This window comes from Giraffa tippelskirchi, chromosome 5, assembly GCF_054371585.1.
Source record: "Giraffa tippelskirchi isolate mGirTip1 chromosome 5, T2T-mGirTip1v1.2.pri, whole genome shotgun sequence".
Lineage (NCBI taxonomy): Eukaryota > Metazoa > Chordata > Mammalia > Artiodactyla > Giraffidae > Giraffa > Giraffa tippelskirchi.
Window position 1 is genome coordinate 21,987,909 of NC_137279.1, and position 23,483 is coordinate 22,011,391.

General features: G+C 44.2%; 1 protein-coding gene across 3 annotated transcripts in view; it reads left to right on the forward strand.

The window, feature by feature from the left end:
* The window catches only part of ASTN1 (astrotactin 1), a 345,878-nt gene that overhangs the window by 284,602 nt on the left and 37,793 nt on the right, over positions 1-23,483 (forward strand). For all 3 annotated transcript variants that reach the window (XM_081493881.1, XM_081493880.1, XM_081493879.1), the window contains exon 17: positions 22,778-23,046. In XM_081493881.1, coding sequence (XP_081350007.1) covers positions 22,778-23,046 — 269 coding nt within the window. The remainder of the gene's footprint in view (positions 1-22,777; positions 23,047-23,483) is intronic.

Below are 23,483 nucleotides of genomic sequence, written 5' to 3' on the forward strand. Positions count from 1 at the left end.
GGTGAAAGGTGGAGAAGGGGTAGGGCAGGCAGGATTCAGGTTTATACAACACACCAGTGCTTTCCTGCAGCAGCTGGAGGTCATATTTCTATAAACACTCAGATTCTTACAATCCCGAGCATATGTTTCCTTGTTATCTTGTAATTGGTTTTTATTCTAAATTTAACACCAAGCAGTGTGTGATGGCGGCGACTGCGAGCACTAGAGTGGTACGTGTCAATTCCAGGGCTGCCTGAGATATCAGGACCTTATCCGCACCCTCCCTCTCCTCCCCACATCACACCAGCCCCCATTACGAAGCTGGAGATTGTTCCTCCTGCCCTTTTCTGCCGGTGTTGTCATGTTTATAGATGTCAGGTTCCGGGGAACAAAGGGAGAGAGGTAATCTAAAACCCAAATGATACCACCGGAAGCTGTGTGTAACGGCAGGTGAATGCCAACAGATTGGAGGCTGGTATCAGCAGTCCTGTGATGCATGAAATCCTGCATCCCAGGAAAGGACTTCAGAAATTGTCGAAAGCAGCTCAGCAAAATGCAGTGATCGGGTGTTCTCGAGAAAGCCGGGGAAGTCTGATTCTGAAGATCTCGTGTATCTATGATGTGGAAGGAAGCCAGATGCAAAGGGAGGAGGACTGGGGAGTTAGAGACTCAGTGGCTGAGTGATTTTAAAACAAATCCTCATTTGCAAAGCGGGATAATGAGAATATTGGAGAGGATTGTCAGGACTAAGACTCTTAAGGTTGGCAGAGCCCCTGGTCCCTAGCTGTTGTTCTAAGTCACTAAGTCGTGTCCAATTCTTTGTGATCCCATGGACCTGCAGCACGACAGGCTCCCCTGTCCTCCACTGTCTCCCAGAGTTTGCTCAAATTCATGTCCATTGAGTTGGTGATGCTATTTAACCATCTCATTCTCTGCCTCCCTCTTCTCCTCCTGCCCTCAGTCTTTCCCAGCATCAGGGTCTTTTCCAATGAGTCCACTCTTCGCATCAAGAGGCCAAATTATTGAAGCTTCAGCTTCAACATCAGTCCCTAGTAGGTCCTCGATAATGTAACCATTAGGTGATTTTCTAAGATGGGCTCTGTAGCACACAAGTCCTACAATATTTTCTGCATGGCATGAATTTCATGTTCTAGTTATTTTTGACAACACTGGCTGCTTTATTTCCTTCTCAGAGCTTTGCAATACATATGAGAATTTTAAAGGCTTTTTGAAGATTTACCAAAAACCTGCTTAACTTTCACTCAGATTGCTCCCTCACATGAGAGATTGAATATCTTTTTGTCTGTCTGTTATTTTGAGTAATGATATTAACAGATCCTAAAAAGAGAAGTTCTATGAGATCTACTTAGAAAAATTCTGAGTTTGTAGCTTGTTGTTGTTTAGTTTCTCAGTCGTGTCGGACTCTTTGTGGCCGCAGGGACTGTAACCCACCAGGCTCCTCCATCCATGGGATTTCCTAGGCAAGAGTACTGGAGTGGGGTGCCATTTCCTTCTCCAGGGGATCTTCCCCACCCAGGAATTGAACCTGGGTCTACTGCATTGGCAGGCAGATTCATTATCACTGAGTCACCAGGGAAGCCCTGAGTTTATAGTTATGCTGCCTCTAATAAGGTAGAAGCTTTCCTTTTAAACTCTTCTCTCCAGACCCAGCATCAAATCCTCATTTCTTCTGAAATACTCCCTTGGTTTGCCCCTCATTCTGGGTCACCCCAGTCCAATCCCCAGACCTCCAAGTTTCTATTGTTGCTACAGCCCCCTGGCTAGTCATTTTTGCCTCTAGTTTATCATTCGTTCGAAGTCAGTCTACATTTCACCACCTGACTCGTCTTCCTCAGCTGTTTTCATCCTCTATGCTATTTCCTGCCCAGTTCTAGCAAAGATTGATTACTAACTGTTGCTTCAAGCCTAAACAACCTCGTCTGCTTCTTCAGGAGCCCATTCAATATGGCCCTACTTTGTCTATGTAACTTTAATGCTCATTATTTTTCCAGTCAACACCTCTGGGTCACAGTGTTAAACTCTTTCCTGGCCTCCTTGGCACCCATTACCTCTACTTTTGACCTTTCTGCCTCCACCTTGGTACTCCACATTGTCCTAACCACCTGGTCAGCTCCTCCTGTTCTTCCAAACATAGCATGGCAACCCACTCCAGTATTTTTGCCTGGAGAACCCCCATGGACAGAGGAGCCTGGCGGACTACAGCCCACTGGGTCACAAAGAGTCGGATACAACTGAGCGATGGAACAGGAAGTTTTCTGAGATTTATCTGGCCTCACTGATAACCCGTCTTCTTCAAACTCCTGTAACAAGTACTAATTTCAACCACGTGATAAAGGACTGATTGGATACCCTGGAGTCAGACAGACCTGGGAATAAGTTCTGCCTCTTCTAGTGAGAACTCTGTGAGTTTGGGTAAAGTAATTAACCTCTCTGTTGCTCAATTTTATCATCTTTAAAAGAGGAACAATTTCAGCACCAACCACAAAGGTCAATATAGAGGACTGATCTCAGAATTAACCCTTTAATATTTAAGAAATCCAGTCATCCTTTCACATTCTGCAAGATGTCTTGCTGCAGAGAACCATCCTTCCCACTTAGACTTAGGAGAGTCACAGATGCCCTCCTTGTTTATCAGTGACAAGTCCAGACACAGACCCTCAAAATTCCCATTCTTTGCCATATAAATGATTAGCTGAACTGCTGTCATCACTGATCAATCAGAACAAAATGCTTGTTAGTTGGATTTTGGTTAAGCTTCTCTCCTTCCTTCAGGCTCCTGAACTTTGGCCCACCTTCAGCCTGAGCCAGTATACAGCCCCTCCTGAGAATGGACTGGTCTCACACCACCTCCCTACATGTGGTTCTTTCTAGCTTTGTTTACTTCTCTCTATAAAAGAAAAACTCTCTTTTTTCCTAACTTCAAGATGCTGGCAAATCTTACCAGAGCATGCCAATTGTAATCATCCCCCTCTATTATGACAGTCATGTCCAACAGTACTTTGTTACCCCACAGACTGCAGCACTCCAGGCTTCCTCTTCCTTCACTATCTCCTGGGGTTTGATCAAACTCATGTCTATTGAGTCACTGAGCCATCCAACCATCTCATCCTCTGTCACCCCCTTCTCCTCCTGCCTTCAATCCTTCCCAGCATCAGGGTCTTTTCTAATGAGTCCAATCTTTGCATCAGGTGGCCAAAGTTTTGAAGCTTCAGCTTTAGCATCAGTCCTTCCAATGTATGTTCAGGGTTGATTTCCTTTAGGATTGACTGGTTTGATCTCCTTGCAGTTCAAGGGACTCTCAAGAGTCTTCACCACCACCACAGTTCAAAAGCATAAATTCTTTAGCCCTCAGCCTTCTTTATGATCCAACTCTTACATCTGTACATGACTATGGGAAAAACTACAGCCTTGACTAGGTGGACCTTTGTTGGCAAAGTGATGTCTCTGCTTTTTAATACACTGTCTAGGTTTGTCATAGCTTCTCTTCCAAGCAGCAACCATATTTTAATTTCATGGCTGCAGTCACCATCTGCAGTGATTTTGGAGCCCAAGAAAATAAAGTCTGTCACTGTTTCCACTTTTCCCCTATCTGTTTGCCATGAGTGATGGGACCAGATGCCATGATCTTAGCTTTTTGAATGTTGAGTTTTAAGCAAGTTTTTTCACTCTCCTCTTTCACTTTCATCAAGAGGCTCTTTAGTTCTTCTCACTTTCTACCATTAGAGGTATCATCTGCATATTTGAGATGGTTGATATTTCACCTGGCAATCTTGATTCCAGCTTGTGCTTAATCCATCCCAGAATCTGCCTGCAGTTCAGGAGACCTGGGTTCTATCTCTGGGTTGGGAAGATCCCCCAGAGAAGGGAATGGCTGCCCACTCCAGTTTCTTGCCTGGAGCATTCCATAGACAGAGGAACCTGGCAGGCTCTAGTCAATGGATTCACAAAGAGTCGAACACAACTGAGCGACTAATACTTCCACTTTTTTGAGGTACGAAATGGCAACCCACTCCAGTATTCTTCCCTGGAAAATTCCATGGACAGAGGAGCCTGGCAGGCTACTGTCTCTGGGGTCATAAAGAATTGGACACGACTGAGCATGTACACATACAACACAGAGTCAAAGACTTTAGCATAGACATGTCTTGCAATAGTCTTTTTGAATAAGGCATGTCTTACTTAGTCTAGATTTGCTTGACAGAATACATGTAGAGTGTTCTACAGAGTCCCACAACGTATGATAGAGAGTAGCTCTGTTATCATCCTTATGTTTTCTTATCTTGCCATCCCTGGTAGAATTGCAAATTCTTTGAGGTCAGTCTCATGCTTTAGAGCTCCCCATGGTACCTAGCACAGTCCTGGGCACAAAACACATCTTTAATAGCTGTAGTGCAGGTGTGCAGTTGTGTCCAACTCTTTGTGACGCTTATGGCCAGACTGTAGCCCACCAGGCTCCTCTGTCCATGGGATTTCCCAGGCAAGAATACTGGAGTGGGTTTCCATTTCCTTCTCCAGGGGATCTTCCCAACCCAAGGATTGAACCCACATCTCCTGTGTCCATCGCAGGCCTATTCTTTACTGATGAGCCACTGGGGAAGCCCCAACAGACATAGACTGACTGACTGATGAACTTGCCAGTGTCATATGTGGAACCCAGTGTGATCCTACATTTGTGAACAACTCTACAGTGTAAAGGATACTTGACATTGACACCACCTGCAGTCATCTTAACAGGTGATGAGACGCCAGGAAACTCCTGTTTCCCTTCCATCTTCTCTAGCTCATAAAATTGTAAAACAGTAGGCAGTAAAGAAGCCCTATAAGAGAGAATCATTGCTGACAGTGGTGAGGAGAGAAAGAAAGGAGTTAGCAACTCAGAACTGTGTGTCTAAGCTTACCATCACCTACAGGGTCAAGCGACACCTTCTGTGTGTGGCTCTGGGTAACCATGGGGAGCAATGGGAGTGGGGAGGTTGGAGCAAATGCTAGAAAGCTCTTCTCTTTTCTTCATGTATGGGAGGATATTATCCTCTGGACAGTAGAAGTTATTAAATATTATACCTGTGTCCTGCATGACTTGTGGAAAGAGAGATGGTGGTGGTAACAGAGGTTTAAAATGAGTTTACTCTGAGTAAGCCATGCTAGCAAACCTCATATTTGTTTTTTTAAAGTATTTTTAGATGAACTAAATGCCCCTGGCCAAAGGAAACCTGTTCATTTCACCTTTCCCATGATTTCCTTACCATTACTGGGAGACAGGATGGCCTGGGGGCTAAAAGCAAGATCTTTGAAACCTGTATAACCTCAGTTCTCTAAGCTTCACTTTGGATAGCTAGAAAAATATCCTTACCTCTCATAGAGCAAGGTGTAAGGATTCAATAAGATCAACTGTAACAAAGCATTATATTTATAGTGAGGACTCCGTAGATCAGAGGTCAACAAATATGACCTGCTCCCTGTGATTGGATGACCCACAAACTAAGAATGGTTTCTGCCTCTTTAAATGAATGGGAAATAACAATAAAAAGCAAATAACAAAATAATATTTTATGACATGAAAATTCTATAAAATTTAAATTTCAGTATCCATAAATAATGTTTTATTGGAACAGAGCCATGAACATTCATTTACGTATTGTCTGTGGCTTATTTCACACTCAAAGACATAGTTGTGTAGCCTGCAAAGCCTAAAGTATTTACTATCTGGCCCTTTGAAGGAAAAAAAAATTGCCAATTCCTGCCATAAATGGTAGCTCTTGTTATTAATGATGCTGTCATTCCTTAAGGGGCTTCCTTGGGAGTTCAAGTGGTAAAGAACCCACCTGCCAATGCAGGAGATGCATGTTTGATCCCTGGGTTGGGAATATCCCCTGGAGAAGGAAATGGCAACTCACTTCAGTATTCTTGCCTGGGGAATCCCATGGACAGAGGAGTCAGGTGGGTTACAATCCATGGGGTCCCAAAAGAGTTGGTCACAACTGAGCAACTAAACAATAACAGCATCCCTCAAGGCCAAGCCCAATAGCCTCCTCCTCAGTGAAGCCTCTTCTGAACTAACTGTCCTGATATCATCTGGTCTTTGTCTGATCCTCTAAAAAAACAACACTTAAATTCTTTATGTCTATCTTACCTCCTCCATAAGGTAGTACATCCTTTGAATGTAGGGATTACACATAATTCATTTTGGTATATTCAGAAGACCTGCATAGTACCCTATAAATAGACATTCAATAACTTAGTATTTGCTCTATTGAATTGAGTTCCAGTGTGGGTCTTCTGACTTTTGCCTGATGTCAGAGAACTTTTTGATGGAAGGAAAGTCCTAGGAGGCTAAAGACAGAAGCATAAGAAGGGGCTAAAAAGATTTGCACTCAAAAAAATTAAGCAATGGTAACAACCTTGAAATGAGTACATAGCACTGTACACATAGAATTTCAGCACCGCTTACTTGTTGACAGTATTCATTTCCTACTATTTCTGAAAGTGCAAAATTAGATGTGCCTCAGGGACTTTGAGAAATTAAAGATGTTACCTACCATTTTAAAAGGGTCCTATTCTCTCAGCTTTCTTGACACCCTTTAAGTTCCTGGCATTGGCAGAAAGGTTTTATTTTGTTAGTGTGTGTGTGTGTGTGTGTGTGTGTGTGTGTGTGCACGCGTGCGCATGCATGTACATTCTTAAGGGCAGATGTTTGTTCCATTTTGTTCCTTTTTTTGTTTGGCACTAGATTAGAATAAAGAAAAATATCTGAATTATCTTCCAGTAGACTTGTTACCGTAGGAATGAAAATTAAATACAAGATCCTATAGTTGCAAGCTTTAGAAACAGACAGAATTCATGACTTAATATATCTAAAATGGCTTATTTTCTGTATTTCGCTGTGGGTTTTTGATTCCAGATTGATACAAAGGAAAGATACCCCTGGGATCTTGCTGATACCTAAGAGGGATTTGCTTTTTCTCTTTTCCATGAAAATAAAAAAGAATCTAAAAATCCTAGTGCTCTTTTAGTACTAACACCTAAGTATTATGAATAGTTATCTAACACATGGAGTGGAGGTCCTTCAATATTGGCATTTATAAAGCATCCACTCCATGTAAGCACCATTTGAATAGCATTGCATTTCAGGGAGAAATATTTTGTAACTAGAAAGGCTGGTTTGGGAGATCAAAATTTCATCTTATTTCACTAGTGTTGCATCTCTATTTGAAGTAGTTAAAGCTCAATGTGGTCAACACCTGATGTGAAGAGCCAACTGGTTGGAAAAGACACTGAGGCTGGGAAAGATTGAAGGCAAAAGGAGAAAGGGGTGACAGAGTATGCATGATTAGAGAGCATCACCGACTCAATGGACATGAGTTTGAGCAAACTCCGGGAGATAGTGAAGGACAGGAGAGCCTGGTGTGCCAGTCTATGGGTTGCAAAGAGTTGGACACGACTTAGCGACTGTACAACAACAATGGTCGACAGCACCTTTTCTACCCATTTCCCCTAATACTAATTAAAGAATCACTCAACTCCCAGAGAAGTTGGTTGCAGCCTTGAGGGTCCCCTTGGGACCATAGAGATCATGTCACTCTGAACAAGCTTGCTATCAACAGCAAGGATGCCTGAGAGATGACCAGCCACATCTTCTGATCAATGTCATTCATCAGACCTGTACGTGGGAGCACATTGTCATAAACTAATTATAAATTTAACAGCATCTATTCCTTCCCTCTTTCCCATCCCACTGGGCTCTTGGGCACTTTGTGACTCCAGTCCTGAAGCAGTATCTCAGACATATTCATTCTCTGCTCCCTTCTGCCAGCTCAGTAATGTCAGAGTTCTGGACTAAGTCATGGCTCTCTCAGCCTTATTTTGGGACTCAAGTACTGGAGCCCTTCCTTGATCCTAGTATTGCTTCCCCACAATGTGCGGGACTTCTGATTCCTTTACTATGTGGGAATTGGCCTTATAGCCACCTTGGTGAGTTAAATTCCTGCAGACTTGAAGCCTGCTGTGTGTGCATGCATGCTAAGTCACTTCAATTGTGTTGGGACTCTTTGCAACCCTATGGACTGCAGCCTGCCAAGATCCTCTGCCCATGGGATTCTCTAGGCAAGACTACTGGAGTGGGTAGCCATACTCCACTCTAGGGAATCTTCCTGACCCAGGGATGGAACCCACGTCTCTTACATCTACCTGCATTGGCAGGTGGGTTTTTTACCACTAGTGCCACCTGGGAAGCTCTTAAAGCCTGCTGGTTTAGTCCCTATTACTGGGTATTCTTGAATATTCTTCTGCCATCGCTAGCCCATGAAGATTCTTGATTGTTTGTGGGGTTTTTTGAGCATCAGTTTTTAAGAAATCATTATGTATTTATTGAGTACCTATTGGATGCTAAGACTGTGCTGGGCAATGGAGTTATGATGGTGAATATTGGCTGCCAGTGAAAGCTAAGATACCAGAGGCCATGCTAAGGGTTCTACATGAACTATCCCATTTAATCTCAGACAATTTTATGAGATAAATTATGTTATAAATCCATTTTAGAGATCAGGAAACTTCAGCTCAAAGAGGTTAAGTCTTACAAGTCTCAGAGTTCTGAATCTGAACCCAAACCTAAAAGCCCCATTCATCAGATAAGGAATTCTGGGTGGATATGGATCTTTACCAGTTGAGGTGGGGGCCTGGGATAAGACATGCTCACAGCATCTCCCTCTGCTGCTTACTCTGAGACCAGAAGGGCTACTGCACCTGTCTCTGGCCTCTCCCTTCATTTCCAGGACCAGGCATATGCTTTCCCATTTTGACAGGTAGTCCATTCTCAAGGGTCTCAGAGACTCTGGCCTCTTCATAGACCATGTCTTCATACACCATTGGGTCTGGGAGTTTCTGCTGGCACTAGCTGGGTGGGCCATGGCTAGCTGGCTGGCTGGCTATCTGGAGCTATAACTGTTGCTGCTCCCTAGCAGTCATTGCCCAGTAGTTTCTTTATTGAAAAACAAAAACTCTGTGTGTGTGTGTGTGTTTGTGTGTGTATGAGAGAGAGTGAGACATTAAAGAAGACCTTGGCTTTAACGATCGAAATTACAAGATGGCCATCTGTACTGGTTATCATAACTGCCAGCTGGGCCCTGCTACACAGTAACAGCTTCCCTTTGGCAGTGCCCTAAAAGTATATTTTAACATTTGTAATTGTTTTAGTATCTATTATTATTACAAGAATTCAGGGAAGTAACTGGCACTGTGATTTTGCGTTACTTCCCTTGGTTGGATATAATGATGAAGTTTTCCTTATGGTATTTGAATGAGATGAGCTAACAGTGGAATTTATTAATATATACGCATCTCCTAACTACTATCTGAAGGAGAGGATTAGATTTGGCTTCTACAATTGGCCCTCACTTTGTCACCCCCTTGAATGGAACTATCTGTGTAGATGTTGCCTCTTTATCACTTTCCTTGAAGTCCTTTCTTTATGAGATGAACATGCATGCTTGAGTAGGTCTATTTTTGGTCAAGAGTCTAAAAGTTTTCTGACATTGATTATTATACATCTAAAGTAAGACTGACCACATGGTGCTTTTTGTCTAGCAAAACCCAGGATGCAAAGTGACTATAGATGTCCAGTTGGAATCTACTCCTTGTGGCAACAGTCTTCCTAGGGCCAGCACGGGGTCCTATTGGTTGGGGAGCACGCTTGGTTACTTCTGGAAAAGCTCAGGCCAATGTCATCAAAGCCTGAATCATTACTTTTCAAATTAGGCTGCTTGTACCCTGGGGCTCTGAGTAGATGCTTGAATGACTCCATAAACAATGGAGTTGTGTATTTTTACCAAACAGTAATGATGTTAAATGCCTAAGCGGTCTTATTCCTGACTTTTATCTCTTTTACATATTCGGATTAGTTGTAGAATTTTTAAAAAGTGTTCTGACAATATTTATAAAATAAAATACTCTTGGTAACCTACAACATATTATCTGAAGACTGCTGTGTTATCTGAAGTGAAGTTGCTCCGTCGTGCACGACTCTTTGCGACCACATGGACTGTAGCCTACCAGGCTCCTCCATCCATGGGATTTTCCAGGCAAGAGTACTAGAGTGGGGTGCCATTTCCTTCTCCAGAGGATCTTCTTGACCCAGGGGTCAAACCCGGGTCTTCCGCATTGTAGGCAGATGCTTTACCGTCTGAGCCACCAGGGAAGTCCACCAGGGAAGTGTTATCTGAAGTCAGAATCTTTTGGTGTGCCTGATACCATGCATATTCCCAGCTCCACCCCACCGGTGTAAGGAAACACTGAGAAGATCAGGTCACAGAATAATAGACATTTGACATTTGGCTGTTAAAAGGAACATGGGACTTATTCTTCTGAAATGCCCCACCCCTGCTGTGAAGTCCCTGACAAGTGGCTCTCCAGCTTCCGCAAGAACTCTGCTGTCAGCTCGTGCTTGTCATCTCCAAGGCTGCCCATCTTGATTTGAATCAGTTATAAATTAATATAAAAATTGTCTCTGAAGGAATTAAGAGGCTTCCTTTCACCTCCCCCACCCCCAAGAGTGGGTTTCAACGCTTGCTCCTAGGTATGCCCAGAGCCTGTCTTTGCTGCCTGTAACATCACCCCCACCCTGTCATATCATTGTCTCCTTTCCTATCTACTCCCCTCACCATGCATCTGGAAAATTACCTTCTTTTATTTTTTTTTCTTATTTATCTGTATACATTAGCACTGAGTACTGTACCTGACACATTATTGATGTTGTTCAGCTGTGAGGCCATTTCTGACTCTTATCAACTCCATGGACTATAGCATGCCAGGCTCCACTGTCCATGGAATTCTCCAGGCAGAACTACTGGAGTGGGTTGCCATTTCCTTCTCCAGAAGATCTTCCCCACCCAGGGATCAAACCCAAGTCTCCTACATTGGCAGGTGGATTCTTTACTGCTGAGTCACCACCTGACATGTAGTAGCGGTCAATGAAAATTTGTGGTTCAGTGAACTCATCTCCCTCTCATTTAATAAAGAATACCCGCCCTGGATCTTCATTTTGCCCTCTGAGATGTATAGAATTCATGCGATCCCTCTTCCACATGACAACGCTTCACATATTTACAGAGAGCGCTGCTAAGCCTGCTTCTAAGTCTCCTTGTATCTGTTCTAACTCCCTCAATTCCTTCAGCCATTGCCCTTAAGACACTGTCTCCAGGTTCCCTGAAATTCTGACTGCCCGGCCTTTGTCCTAGTCGCACTTGGATCACTCAATCCTGAACCAACTCATGGCGTGTGGCCTGACAAGACACTGTTTCTCTCCATCATCTTGGTCACCACACTGTCTTAATAAAATGTAAGATTATATTCGTGGGCTTAGCAGTCATGCTCCACTCATTGCCAGCTTCTTCATCTTGTAACCTTTGGTTTCCCATGAATGTGGCTCTTTCCACAATTTAGAAACTGTTTTGCCAACAGGCTGAGTCTCTGAGTGTGCCCCACAAACCAGTGTGGGTTACAGCTATGGGTGAAACCAAGTCTTATGATGAGAGTTTCATTAAGTTTGGATGGGCAGCTGCAGAGACCAGAGAGTCTGAGAAGAGAGGGCATGGGTCACTGAGAGGTGAAAAGAACCCAGTCCACTTGGCGCATTTTAAACTCAAGAGGACCAAGAGGTGAGGGACTTGTGGGGAATCCAAAATAACCACCAGGAGCCACAATCTATTTGAGCTGGTGGCTCCAACGGGCAGGAAAGCAGCATAAATTTCAGTGAGGCAAAGCTAAGTGGTAACGGACTTAAAGTTCTGTCATATATAGTTAATTTGCAGAATAAATTGGTCAGGGCAGCAAAAGGATTTAACATCCAAATTCATTTGCAAAACAGAAGCTAGATGAGTATCAAGAGGAAAATGGAGACTGTTACAACATTCCCTCGCCGGATGGAGTATTATTATTATTGAATAATATTTTTATTAAACATTTCTAGGCCATTTGGTAGTTAAAGAAATTTATAAGCGAGCCCTTGCAGCATCTCAGCTAGGCACTGAATCTCTCGCTGTGGAACCACACAAGCCCCAAGGACTCCCACCTGCATGGAATTCAGGTTAGCATCCTGGACACATATACACACAGACACACACAAACAGTACACAATGTACTGCTGAGTCTTTGTAATCTGGAGATTAGGCAATTAATGGTCATGTGTCAGTTTTACCCATTTCAGAATTGTCACGGGGTGTCCCAGATTGTGCTCCTCTTGTCCAGGTTTGAAGCCAGAAATAAAAGAGGTGACGGAGGCAGAAGCTGGAGCTGATGAGAGGAAATGGAATAGAGTCACAAAGACAGTGTCCTTGGGCTGATGGTTCAGGCAAAGCGAAGGGGACTCATGGGCGCCCCCTAGCTGAGAAATAACGCCGCGCGGCGGACAGAGGGAAGCAGCATCATTTAATTTCACTCTGTGGAAACAACCGGAAGTTGAGACAGGCCCCAGTGGAGCCCTCCACGTTAGCAGAGGCAGAAGCTAGTTCCGGGAGCGCCCTTTCCTCTACACTCTCTCTGTTTCTATTAGTTGCCTCCCTTTACCTGTCCCAGGGCTATTCCCCTGTGTTTTCCTGGCTCCTTCTTGGGGAGGACCAAGAAAGAGGAACGGCTGCTGCTCCGGAGTGGTCTGGGGGTGCACACTTGGCTTCTCAGCTCAGCCCCCCAGATAGGAAAACAAGACTAGGAAAATAAAATAAAACCTTAATCTCCAGGCAAGGGCACGGGAGATTCCTGGCGGCCCGCTGAGCATGCCCACTCACTCACGTGGTCTTCCTGCTAATGGAGATTTGAAAATAAGTAATCCCGCAGGTGTTCCTCATTTTCACCTCTCTCCCAGTCTCGTCCTCTCTCCCCCTCCCTCCTTCCATGCTGCTCTGTCTGTGGCGAATCAGCAGGGATAATCCAGCGCCGCTCTGTGCATCCAGAAGGCTGTGACTCTGAATCTCTATGTCAAGTTTATTTTGATGTCGACAAGAAGATGAACACAGCTGAGGCTGGGCTGGGGATGCTGACGGAGCCAGAAAACTTCTCCCCTCTTCCTGTGGCCTGTTGTCCTGGGAGGAAGTCCAGGGGATGGACGGCCAGCTCCCAAGTGGCCTGCTAATGAATCTTCACTGGCCACTGATCAGGGAGGGCTGACTGTCAGTGTCACAGTGTTAAAAGCTATGGATGCTCCAGTGGGTTGACACTGTCTCCCCACAAAATCCATTCTCCTCTGGAAGCTCAGAATATGACCTTATTTGGAGGTAGGGTCTTTGCCAGATGTAATTCAGTTAAGATGAGGTTATCCTAGATTTAGGGTGGACCTGGTGTCTTTGTAAGAGGAGGGAGAGGGAGATTTTGGAAAGACACACAGAGAAGATGGCCTCGTAACACCCCAGGATGAAACTGGAATGATGCAGCTCTAAGCCCAGAAACACCAAGAATTGTCGGGAGCCACTGGAAGCTGGAGGAGGCAGGAAGCATCCTCCCCTAGAGCCTTCAGAGGGCGTGCAGCCCTGCAGACACCTTGGCTTGGGACTTTCAACCTCCAGAACTGGAGAAATAAATTTTTGTTGTTTTAAGCCAATCATGTGATGTCATTTATTATGGCAGCTTTAGGAAACAGAAAGGGAAAGATTTGATGTGAACAAAAAGCTTGGTGATCCACTTAGTCACATGAGAGGCATTTAGTGAATAAATAAATGGGACTATAACAGGCAAATGAAAAACCAGAGTCCTATAAACATTACAAATGTGGGTGTCAGTGCACACAGAAATGTATCGGTTTGCAATAGGGAAAACCTACAGAGTACCAGGTGCTGGCCTCTAGAGTTGCAGGGAGGAGCAGGTCCCACCCTGGAAGCGAGTAGGATGGACAAGACATAACACCAAACTCAGTCTGATTCGGGGTGGTAGGTACCCCATCTGGACCCTGGCACAAGTTCCAGCGGAATGACTTCTGTTAGGGGTGATGGGAGCAGAGTGGCATCAGTATATATGGGGAAGGAAGGAAGAGTGAGAGGGAGGGAGCAAGGAAGGAAGGAAGAAAAAGAAAGCAAAAGGGAAAGACATTTTTAGAGAGTGTGGGGACAGCCACAGCCTCAGCTGGTCTCCCATGGCCCACAGACATGTGCACTGAGTAGGTACTTCTGGACAATCTCTGTGAGCCACCTCGGGCTGCCTGGCCTGGCCCTTAGGATGAATCCTAATGAGGTTTTGAGTGGCAGCCTTGAGGAATTGCAGGCAGTCAGAGAGCTTAAATGCCTTTGCTTCTTTCCATCCCTGTGTGTTTGTTGAATGCTTATCAAGGGCGGGGTGTTGGGTGAGAACCATGATGATCCAACAAAACAGAGGCACCTCTTGCCCACTGGGGACTAGCAATCTAGTAATTAGAAGGGCTCATTTCCGTGGTCAGAGCTTTAGGGCTTCCCAGAAATTCTTGGATTTTGTTTTTGTTCCTCTTGAGATATATGGGCTGTTTAGAGATGCATCTTCAGGTGTCTTTAAAGTGTTGGTTACATCACTGGGCTGAGTTCATATTTCCCCTTTCACACTAAGTTGAAGATTAAAAAGAGGTCACCCCTTTTTTTTAAGCACTTGGAGTCACTGCTAGACAAAGGTTAGTGTTGTGTTTTTATTGACCCCTTGGTAGATGCTGCTATCCTGCTGTTTCTTGGACTCAGCCTCTCATTCCAAGTGGAACATCACTATGACTAACCAGAAAAGAGGCTGATGGAGGCTTTGGCCAGGTTGTCAGTTTATTACGAAATTAAACCTGTTCCCATGTCAAAGGTGACTTAACAACTTTCAGCAAAGACGAAGCATTGCAGCTACCCCCAAACTTCAGTTTCATGTGAACCAGGAGCCTCAACCAGGAAATTATTTCTTTGATGACATTCTTATTAAGACAGGGGTGATCTTCAGGAAATGTAACCTTATGTTATTGATCAGCTTTTTAAGAGCCTTTTGAGGAATAGATACCATTTTCTTTCTGTCTCCTACAGCTTCCAAATCTGCATGGTCATAATTGATGAACAAAATCAGCACCTGGAGGTGCCTTGGGGAAAGGTTTAATTCTGTTTTGTAGGCAATTCTTCATGAGGGAATTAGAAAACTGCATTTTTAGAGAAGAAAAAATTCAACAAGGATTGGAGAAAAACTGAGCATTTTCTGGCTAAGTACCAGTTAAGCAAAAAAAAAAAAAAATCACTTGTCCAGAAGACATCTTTTCTTCAACATCCCCATTAATGAGGCTTTGCTGAGGTGCCCAGTGGGTATTTGATGACACCTGACTGTTACTCTGGATTTTACCATACCCAGACATGCTGCTCATGCTTAAAACAAAGACCATCTGCTATTTCCAGAAGCTTTCTGAAAGAATAACAAAGAGCTAGAACTGATGTGTACAGTAACTTTAGTTTTATTGTCATTGTTGTTCTACATCACATCCCTGCATCTCATTTATTTTCTATTTAGTAGTTGGTACCTCTTCATGTAACTTTAATTTTAGAATACAAAGGCTACATCCTGACAAAGGATGTTTGTTTTTTAATCGTGGATTGATTTGTAAGAAAGGACAAGAATATACATTCTCTGGAACTGGGACTGTTTCTGATAGTTGGATAGTTGTCTAGTATTTAATCCCAAAAGAAAGTTGTGCTTCCTCTGAGCTAATGGGTAGTGATGGGCGATTGGCAGGAGAGGTGAATGGGCTCCTGTGTGCAGGCTGAGGTTGGTCAGAGCAGAAAAAGTGAAGAAGACATGGTTTTCATGCTTCATCTCTGCGACCATCCTTGGGGTCCAGAATGCCTCTCTCTGTGCCTTGTTCGCTGGTGAAGTGGTCCATGTGCTGAATCCTGGTACAATGTTATTGCTCAGCTCTCAGAGCTGCCCAGAACCTGCCCCAGCGATGTGACAGCAGTGACCACAAGTTTCTCACATTTTCAAGTCACGGAAGAACCACTGTCTCCTCTTCAGCAGCACCCTTGGCTACTCCCTTTCCTAAGTGTAAATCCTTAAATCCCAAGGTGATTTACCCAATGCACGTTAGTAACCTTTGAGCTACATGTGTATGCTTTAAAGTTTGCAGAATGTATTTTTGCTATATTATCTCAAATCTTTGCAACTAGATTATCTCTGGCCAATTTCTGTTTGTACATGAAAGTAGCAGAACTTACTCAGAACTGATGTCTCTCTTCCTTGAAGAAAGCTAGAAAATCTCAAAAGAACCTAGGAAGGTACGGAGAAAAGTGACATTCAACTCAGCCTGTCTAGTTAGTACCTGCAGAATGCAGAGAGCAGGTACTTTGTATATAAGCCATATAAATGATTTATTAATTGGACAGACATTTGTATGCATCCCATAAATATTTGTTTAATGAATTGTTGAATGCATTAGTCACGTTACCTGTTAGGCACTATGGGATATTACAGTGGCAAAGAAGACTTAATTTTGCCCTCCAAGGAGCCTACCATTTGGTGATGTGGCTGGCGGCAGTGCAGGTAAGTAGGCACCGTGAATATCCTTCATTTTAGAGAGTGCTCACTATGTCCCATATCTGCTAAATTCTCTTCATGGATTTTATCAGTTGATCATTACCACGGCTTACAAAATAGGCTATTATCATCTGTATTTTATGTATGAGAAGGCCCAGGCACAGAAAAGTTAAGAAGCTGCCCTGAAGTTACACAGCTAACAAGTGGTAAGGAGAGAAATCAAACCCAGGCAGTCCGATTCAGACCTCACAGAGGAGTGGATGGCTTGAGGGACCTAAATGACGTAGACTTGAGGCGGATTGGGCAAGCAAGGAGGAACCCACAAAGAATCCAGGATTTCTGGCTCCAGCAACAGAGAAGCTGATGCCCTTTGCTGAGGGAAGGACTGAAGGAGGAGGAGGTTCTAGGGAGGGTGTGGAGGCATGAGGACGGTAGCTTGGGACACACTGAGTTTGGATGTTGAACATTCACATGGATTTTCAAGCAAGTATCTTAAGTTTCTATTATACTTGGGGAAGCAGTCCTGGCTAGAGATGTAGCTTTGGCTGTTACCAGATGATACTTTGTTCTTTCTACTTGACTGCTTGAAACTTTAATAAGGGGCTGGAGACATTTACAAATGCTTTGACTTTATTCTTTACGTTTGACTTGTTTTCAAAATTTAAATTCATGCTTCATAACTTACTATGTTTACTCCTCCTTTCTCTCTCCCTCTCGCTCTCTCCCTCTCTCTCTCTCTCTCTCTCTCCCTCTCTCTCTCTCTCTCTCTCTCTTTCTCTCTCTCTCTCTCTCTATATATATCTCCATGGATGTACGGATAGACATAGATAGAAAGATATGGACATGGAAAGAGATATATGCACCTAACCTAGACAAAGGAGTTTCAGATATGAAGACACAATCCCTCTGCCCAAAGCACTCACTACCTGCTGTTCAGGTGTAGAGAGAAGTGGCCCGGTTATGCCCTACCCACTTGTCCCTGATTATGAATCCATCCTATTGTATTTTGTTCAGATATCAGTTCAGTTCAATTGCTCAGTCGTATCCAACTCTTTGTGACCCCATGAACTGTAGCACACCAGGCTTCCTTGTCCTTCACTGTATCCTGGAGTTTGCTCCAACTCATGCCCTTTGAAATGGTGATGCCATCCAACCATCTTGTCCTCTTTCGCCCTCTTCTCCTCCTGCCTTCAATCTTTCCCAGCATCAGAGTCTTTTCAAGTGAGTTGGCTCTTCATATCAATTGGCCAAATATTGGAGTTTCAGCTTCAGTATCAATCCTTCCAGTGAATATTTAGGGTTGATTTCATTTAGGACTAACTGGTTTGATCTTCTTGCTGCCCAAGGGGCTCTCAAGAGTCTTCTCCACCACCACAGTTCAAAAGCATCAATTCTTCGGTGCTCAGCCTTCTTTATGGCCCAATTCTCACATCTGCACATTACTACTGGAAAAAACCATAGCTTTGTCATGGCAGGTCTAGGAGTTCACTTTAAGGCCATCCAGAGCAACTTGACTCTCTCTGTCTACAGACATAACTAAATGCCCTGAGAGGCTGATTTGAGCCTGGGTATGTGGGCGGAAATGTGAATTCTGGTAATTTCAAGACTTCTGATGGTAACAGGAGTGGACCAGGGTGGGGCTGGTGGGGTAGTACATGGGCTTTGGGGTGTCAGCTTCAGGGTACAGTTCTCTGTGGCTGTGCTTCATTTACCCCATGTCAAGCCTTCTTTCCTGTGGGTCCTAAGCTGTCTCTGGGATCTGATGAGTTTGCATTTGATTTTTTTGCTGCCTAATGAACTGCCTCTGTAGTTCTAGCTGTGATGTCATTAGCATCTCATTGCCTTGGGCACCAACTCAGGAGAGAGATTCTTAGGCAGCCCTAGAATCCTACAGGAACTGTACCAATTTACTTCATAACAACTAATTCACCCTCATGACCTGTCAGTTTCCAGCAGCAGAGCAGACCCTGCATGAGGATGGTTAGTCACTTTTATTATCATCCTCCTATGCTCCTGAGTCTAGGTGGGTCAATATGCACAGGCCTAAGGCCACAGGCACATCCTCAAAGAGATTTTGAACACCGAGGATGCCAATAATCTCATACCACGATATTCTATTGGGGAAAGTCATCCGCTGTGTGCTGTAGGATACAGATTTAGCCTAAAGCAAATGGCATTTATTTATAGCAAACTGTATTTGCAAAATGCTTTGCAGTTTTGGGGTTGTTAACGACTTTCCAGGTTGGCTGTTCTTCTGCTTGTGAGGAAACTAAGTGTGATGAGGACCCCAAAGCCTCCCCTGAGAGCAGAGGGGTAAATTTTGCAAATTGGGGTGATTGGAGGGGGGGACACACATGCGTATTTTTAGTCAGAAGCCACCTTTGTCCGTTACAATCTTTTAAGACCTTTGTCATTGTTGTTCAATTACTCAGTTGTGTCTGACTCTTTGTGAATGCAGCACATCAGGCTTCCTGGTCCTTCACTATCTCCCAGAGTTTGTTCAAACTCATGTCCATTGAGTCGATGATGCCATCCTACCAAGACCTTAACTGTAACTTATTTATGTCCAGAAACTGTGTGTTTGTTGAAATAGAATATTCATTTTATTAAGAGACAATATCATGTCTTGAATTACTAGAGCATTTCCACCCTTCTACCCAGGACCTAGAAGGTAGAAGAGGGACAAAGTAAGAAAAGACTAACAGGGAGTGGGCAGTGGATGAAGGCAGGCATTGAGCCATGAAGAACTACAGCGGTGGCTCCTCCTTCCACTTCCAGACCTCTCCACCACCCACTCCAGCACCCAGGATGGGGTTAAAAGCAGGTGTCAAAGATCAGACTGTCCTGAAGCGTTTAGGATTCGAACCTCTTCTTCCACTCACCACAGACATGATGGTTATTGGTGCTGTCTTTGGGCAAAGGGAGATTTATCTGGGCTTTCACCACCAGACTCCATCATTTTAAGGAGTATTTCCCAATTGTATCTTTAACAGTGCATGGAAAATGCATTTCCTTTTTGAAAAATCTCTGTCATACACACATCTCTATTCTTCGCTGGAGCCTGAATAGATGGCTTTGGGGAGTTAGCTGCTCATTGCTTCTGTGTAAATCTCGCTCCTCTCCTGACAGCTCCATCTTGCCTGATGAGGGGACCAGAGGGGCAGTTCGTCTTGGCCTCCAGCAGGACCTTCTCTATATGGGCCTGAATATTTTCAGGAGAAGGGAAATACAGTTCTGATGAAACCAAGAGTTTGGTGGCCTCCCACCATCTTCCTCTGTAAACCGCTTCCTGTGCTTCTCTGTGTCCTAACCTTGCACCAATCCAGGGCTGAAGGATATCGAAGGGGATTCGTTGCATCTTGACTTTAATTGGGAAAGCCAGAAGACAGCAGTAAGAGGAACAGCCCCTCAAATGTTTACAGCAATTACAAGCCTTAATGATTGAGCGCTGGAGGGCAGGGAGGCGGTCACTCAGCTTCACTGGGTTTGAGGTGCAGTGCCCTCTAGTGGCCAAATTTGTCTACTAGCTGGTGCGCCCTAAGTGATGAATGGGCAGGGGTTATATGTCCTGTACTGTGGCTTCCCTTATAGTTCATTCAGTCAAGAATCTGTCTGCAAATGTAGGAGACCCGGGTTTAATTCCTGGGTCGGGAAGATCCCCTGGAGAAGGAAATGGAAACCCACTCCAGTATTCTTGCCTGGAGAATCCCATGGGCAGAGGAGCCTGGTAGGCTACAGCCCACTGGGTTGCAAGAGTTGGACACGACTTAGCAATTAAACCACCACCATATGTCATATAAATATATGGATATGTGTGTAGGATCTAGAGGGAATTTCTGGGTATTTGGGAATTAAAGGTGAGAGAAAAGAAATTTGATGCCATATTATTTTCCCCTTGAAGTAATTTATACTTCATGTGAAGGATATTGAAGGGGATTTTAATTTTCCCTCTGAATCTTATTTCTTTTCATTACCTTGTGTTTCTCACAATTAGTCTCTTACTCTATTTTTCTCCGCATGAGTTTTATGGAATTTATTTTACTCAACTTTTTGTTATTTGATTGAATGGAAATTGTACCATCACATTTTTTTTTTTAAGTAGCCAGGCATTACTTTTCCATAAGTATCTCCCTGTCCAAAGTGTCCATGATGAATTTATCACACATTTTCTTTCCTCTCAGAGAAGTCATTTTAGACTTTATATCACCATCTAGTGGTCATTTCATAGAAGTGCTTTTCCAAGCCTCTGTTGAATTACTTTCTCAACCAGGAGGTTGAGATGACATGTGGATGGATAATGAAATGCAGGTGAAGGAGGGGCATAGGGCCAGCAGGAGATCCTCAGGCTCTCCAGCAAAGCTTGCACAGTGAAATGTTTTAAATCTTATCTTGAAAAGAAGCATGATCTCTTTACTGATTTTTTTTTTTTTAATTCTTTTACTCTCTCCATGAATGAGGGCCTGCTTTTCTAGAAGTCACATCATGGATGCAAAGCTCTCACCCCACCCCCCTTATTGCAGCCCAGTCCACGCAGCCTGTTGAAGAAGAAAGGAAGCCTCGCCAAGGGGCTGGGTGGGGAGTCCTGCCAGGTCATGGCCACTTATGAACACTCCCAGCCGTGAGGTGGGCTGAGTTGCATGAGCAAGATTTGCACATGGCTTGGAGTGACTCTGAGGTTAACTGCTGAGGGCTCTTGGACCTTCCATTTGAGGCCATCATTCTTGGTTTTGGTGTGTGCAGTTACTTAGTTCTCTTATAACCTACCAAGGGCTTGAGCTCGATCTTGGATCTGTTATTAAGTGAAATGTGAGTGTGAAATAAATGATATTCCATATTTATAGTCTCTGAGTGAGTCTTTGCCTTTGCACAAAGAAGGAGTCTGGTGTCAATGGAGCTGCTGATAAAAGATGCCTTGTCTGCATAGTGATGATGCTCATATGGGAAATGATAGTGCTAAAATACCTCTGGACTCTTCCAAATGGTATACATTACATTGCAAACAAGAGCAATAGCAGAGCTCCCCGCACCCTGTAAGAGGGGACTCTGCTGTAAAGCTATAAGTCGTATCTCATGATCACCTTCTGGAATCACTTTGTAGATCATTCCAGACAGTTCCCCCAAAGGTACGGTTCATCAAGGATGGCACCCTGAATGAGCCTGAGGAGCAGAAGGAATGTTCTATTTTATCTGCCAATTGTTTCCAAAAGCCCAGGTGTCCCCCGGAAATTTTTTCACATTCAGGCGTACAACTGTGCACAAAGGACCAGGGATCACCTAAGAAACCCAGAGTTTTTTTGTCAGCAGATTCTACTTCCATCTTCCTTTAGACTTAATAAGTTAAATGAAAAGTCATGAAGGCTTGGGGAAGAAATACCAAACAGTGCTTTCTTTTGTAGGGAGCAAACATTTCTTTTCTGGCAGGCATTTCCACTGTTTGTCACCAAATATAAATCAAGAGCCTCCCCAACTACCTTTTACTCATCAGTCAAGAGCAATATGGATCCATCTCTCAGGCTCTGGAGTAAAACTCTTTTTGAAAAAGTCAAAATCCCCTCCCCATCTTCCATACATCAATTGATAATGAAGCAGAGATGTCCTATTCTTCTCTATGACTTAAAGGCTTTAGGGTTCAGATCTCACGATATATATTAGCTGTGTCTTCTTGAGGCTCTTGGATTCACTCTCCCTGTCTGTAAAATGGGTGTGATGATAGAACTCATGCAGAGAGCTGTGGTAAGGGTTCAGGGAGGTCTTAAACAGCTCTCCCTTTCATAGTTCAGACTTGATGAATCTTACTGCTAGTTATGATTAAAACTATAACGATGGTGATTTGACATGCACTAGTCATTGTGTTTTGTGCTTGAAAAATGGTTGGCTGTTTATTTATTACACAATGCTAGGGGCAGGTATTATTGATATCTTCATTTTGGGATGAAGAGAGTGATTCATAGAATAATCACTGCTATTATTGTTTATGTTATTGATGACAGCCATAAAACCCGCACAGATACTGCAGAAGCATCCCTCTGAAATGATTCGTGGAGCTCATGACTCTCAGAAAGAAAGAAAAAAAACTGTCTCACATTTGGAAGGACTGTTTTCAACTCTGTAGTTTTCTGGGAGTGTGGGTTCCCCAAACTGAGTGGGATGACAGCGTCACATTCTTACACCCTCACATTTTCTGACTTCTCAAGGACTTGACTCCAGCACTCAGGGGCCACGAGGCCATGCAAGTCCCTGCTGTTTCAATCTCCCTCACTGTTCCTTTTCATTCTGTGTCTGGCAGGCAACTCCCCATCCGACGAGTCAGAGGAGCGGGAAAGAGACCCCAAGGTGCTGACATTCCCAGAGTACATCGCAAGCCTGTCAGAGTCTGGCACCAAGCGCGTGGCAGCCGGAGTCCGCATGGAGTGCCAGAGCAAGGGCCGATGCCCCTCATCCTGCCCGCTCTGTCATGTGACATCCAGCCCTGACACCCCTGCCGAGCCAGTTCTGCTGGAGGTGACCAGAGCCGCCCCCATCTATGAGCTGGTGACCAACAACCAGACCCAGAGGGTAAGAGGCCTGGGACTCGTGGCTCAGGGTGGCATCAACAACAACAGAGGGCTTTGCAAATGGCCTGAGGAGGTCACAGCCGTCAGCTGAGCTCCAGGCTACGTCATGGAGAGCGGGGATTTTTTTTTAACTACTCCAGGCATCTAATTTGCTTATATTTGCATATTTGCATGTTAAATCCAGTCAGTGCCTTCGCGTCACTCATGGCCATGACTCAGGAGTCACTGTTCAGCATTTGTACAGGTCTTTGAGCAACAAGGGCTGGTAGGAAAGGGGGGTGATGGGGAGGCATAGCAATCATAATCACCAAAGCAGTGTTCAGGAGGCCTCAGGATAGGATGGTCGTGGGAGGAGGTTCAGCAATACTGCCCCTTCTTGTTGGCATGGCAGGTGGACCAGCTCTCCTAACTGATCCAAACCAGGGGCCAGCTGCAGCC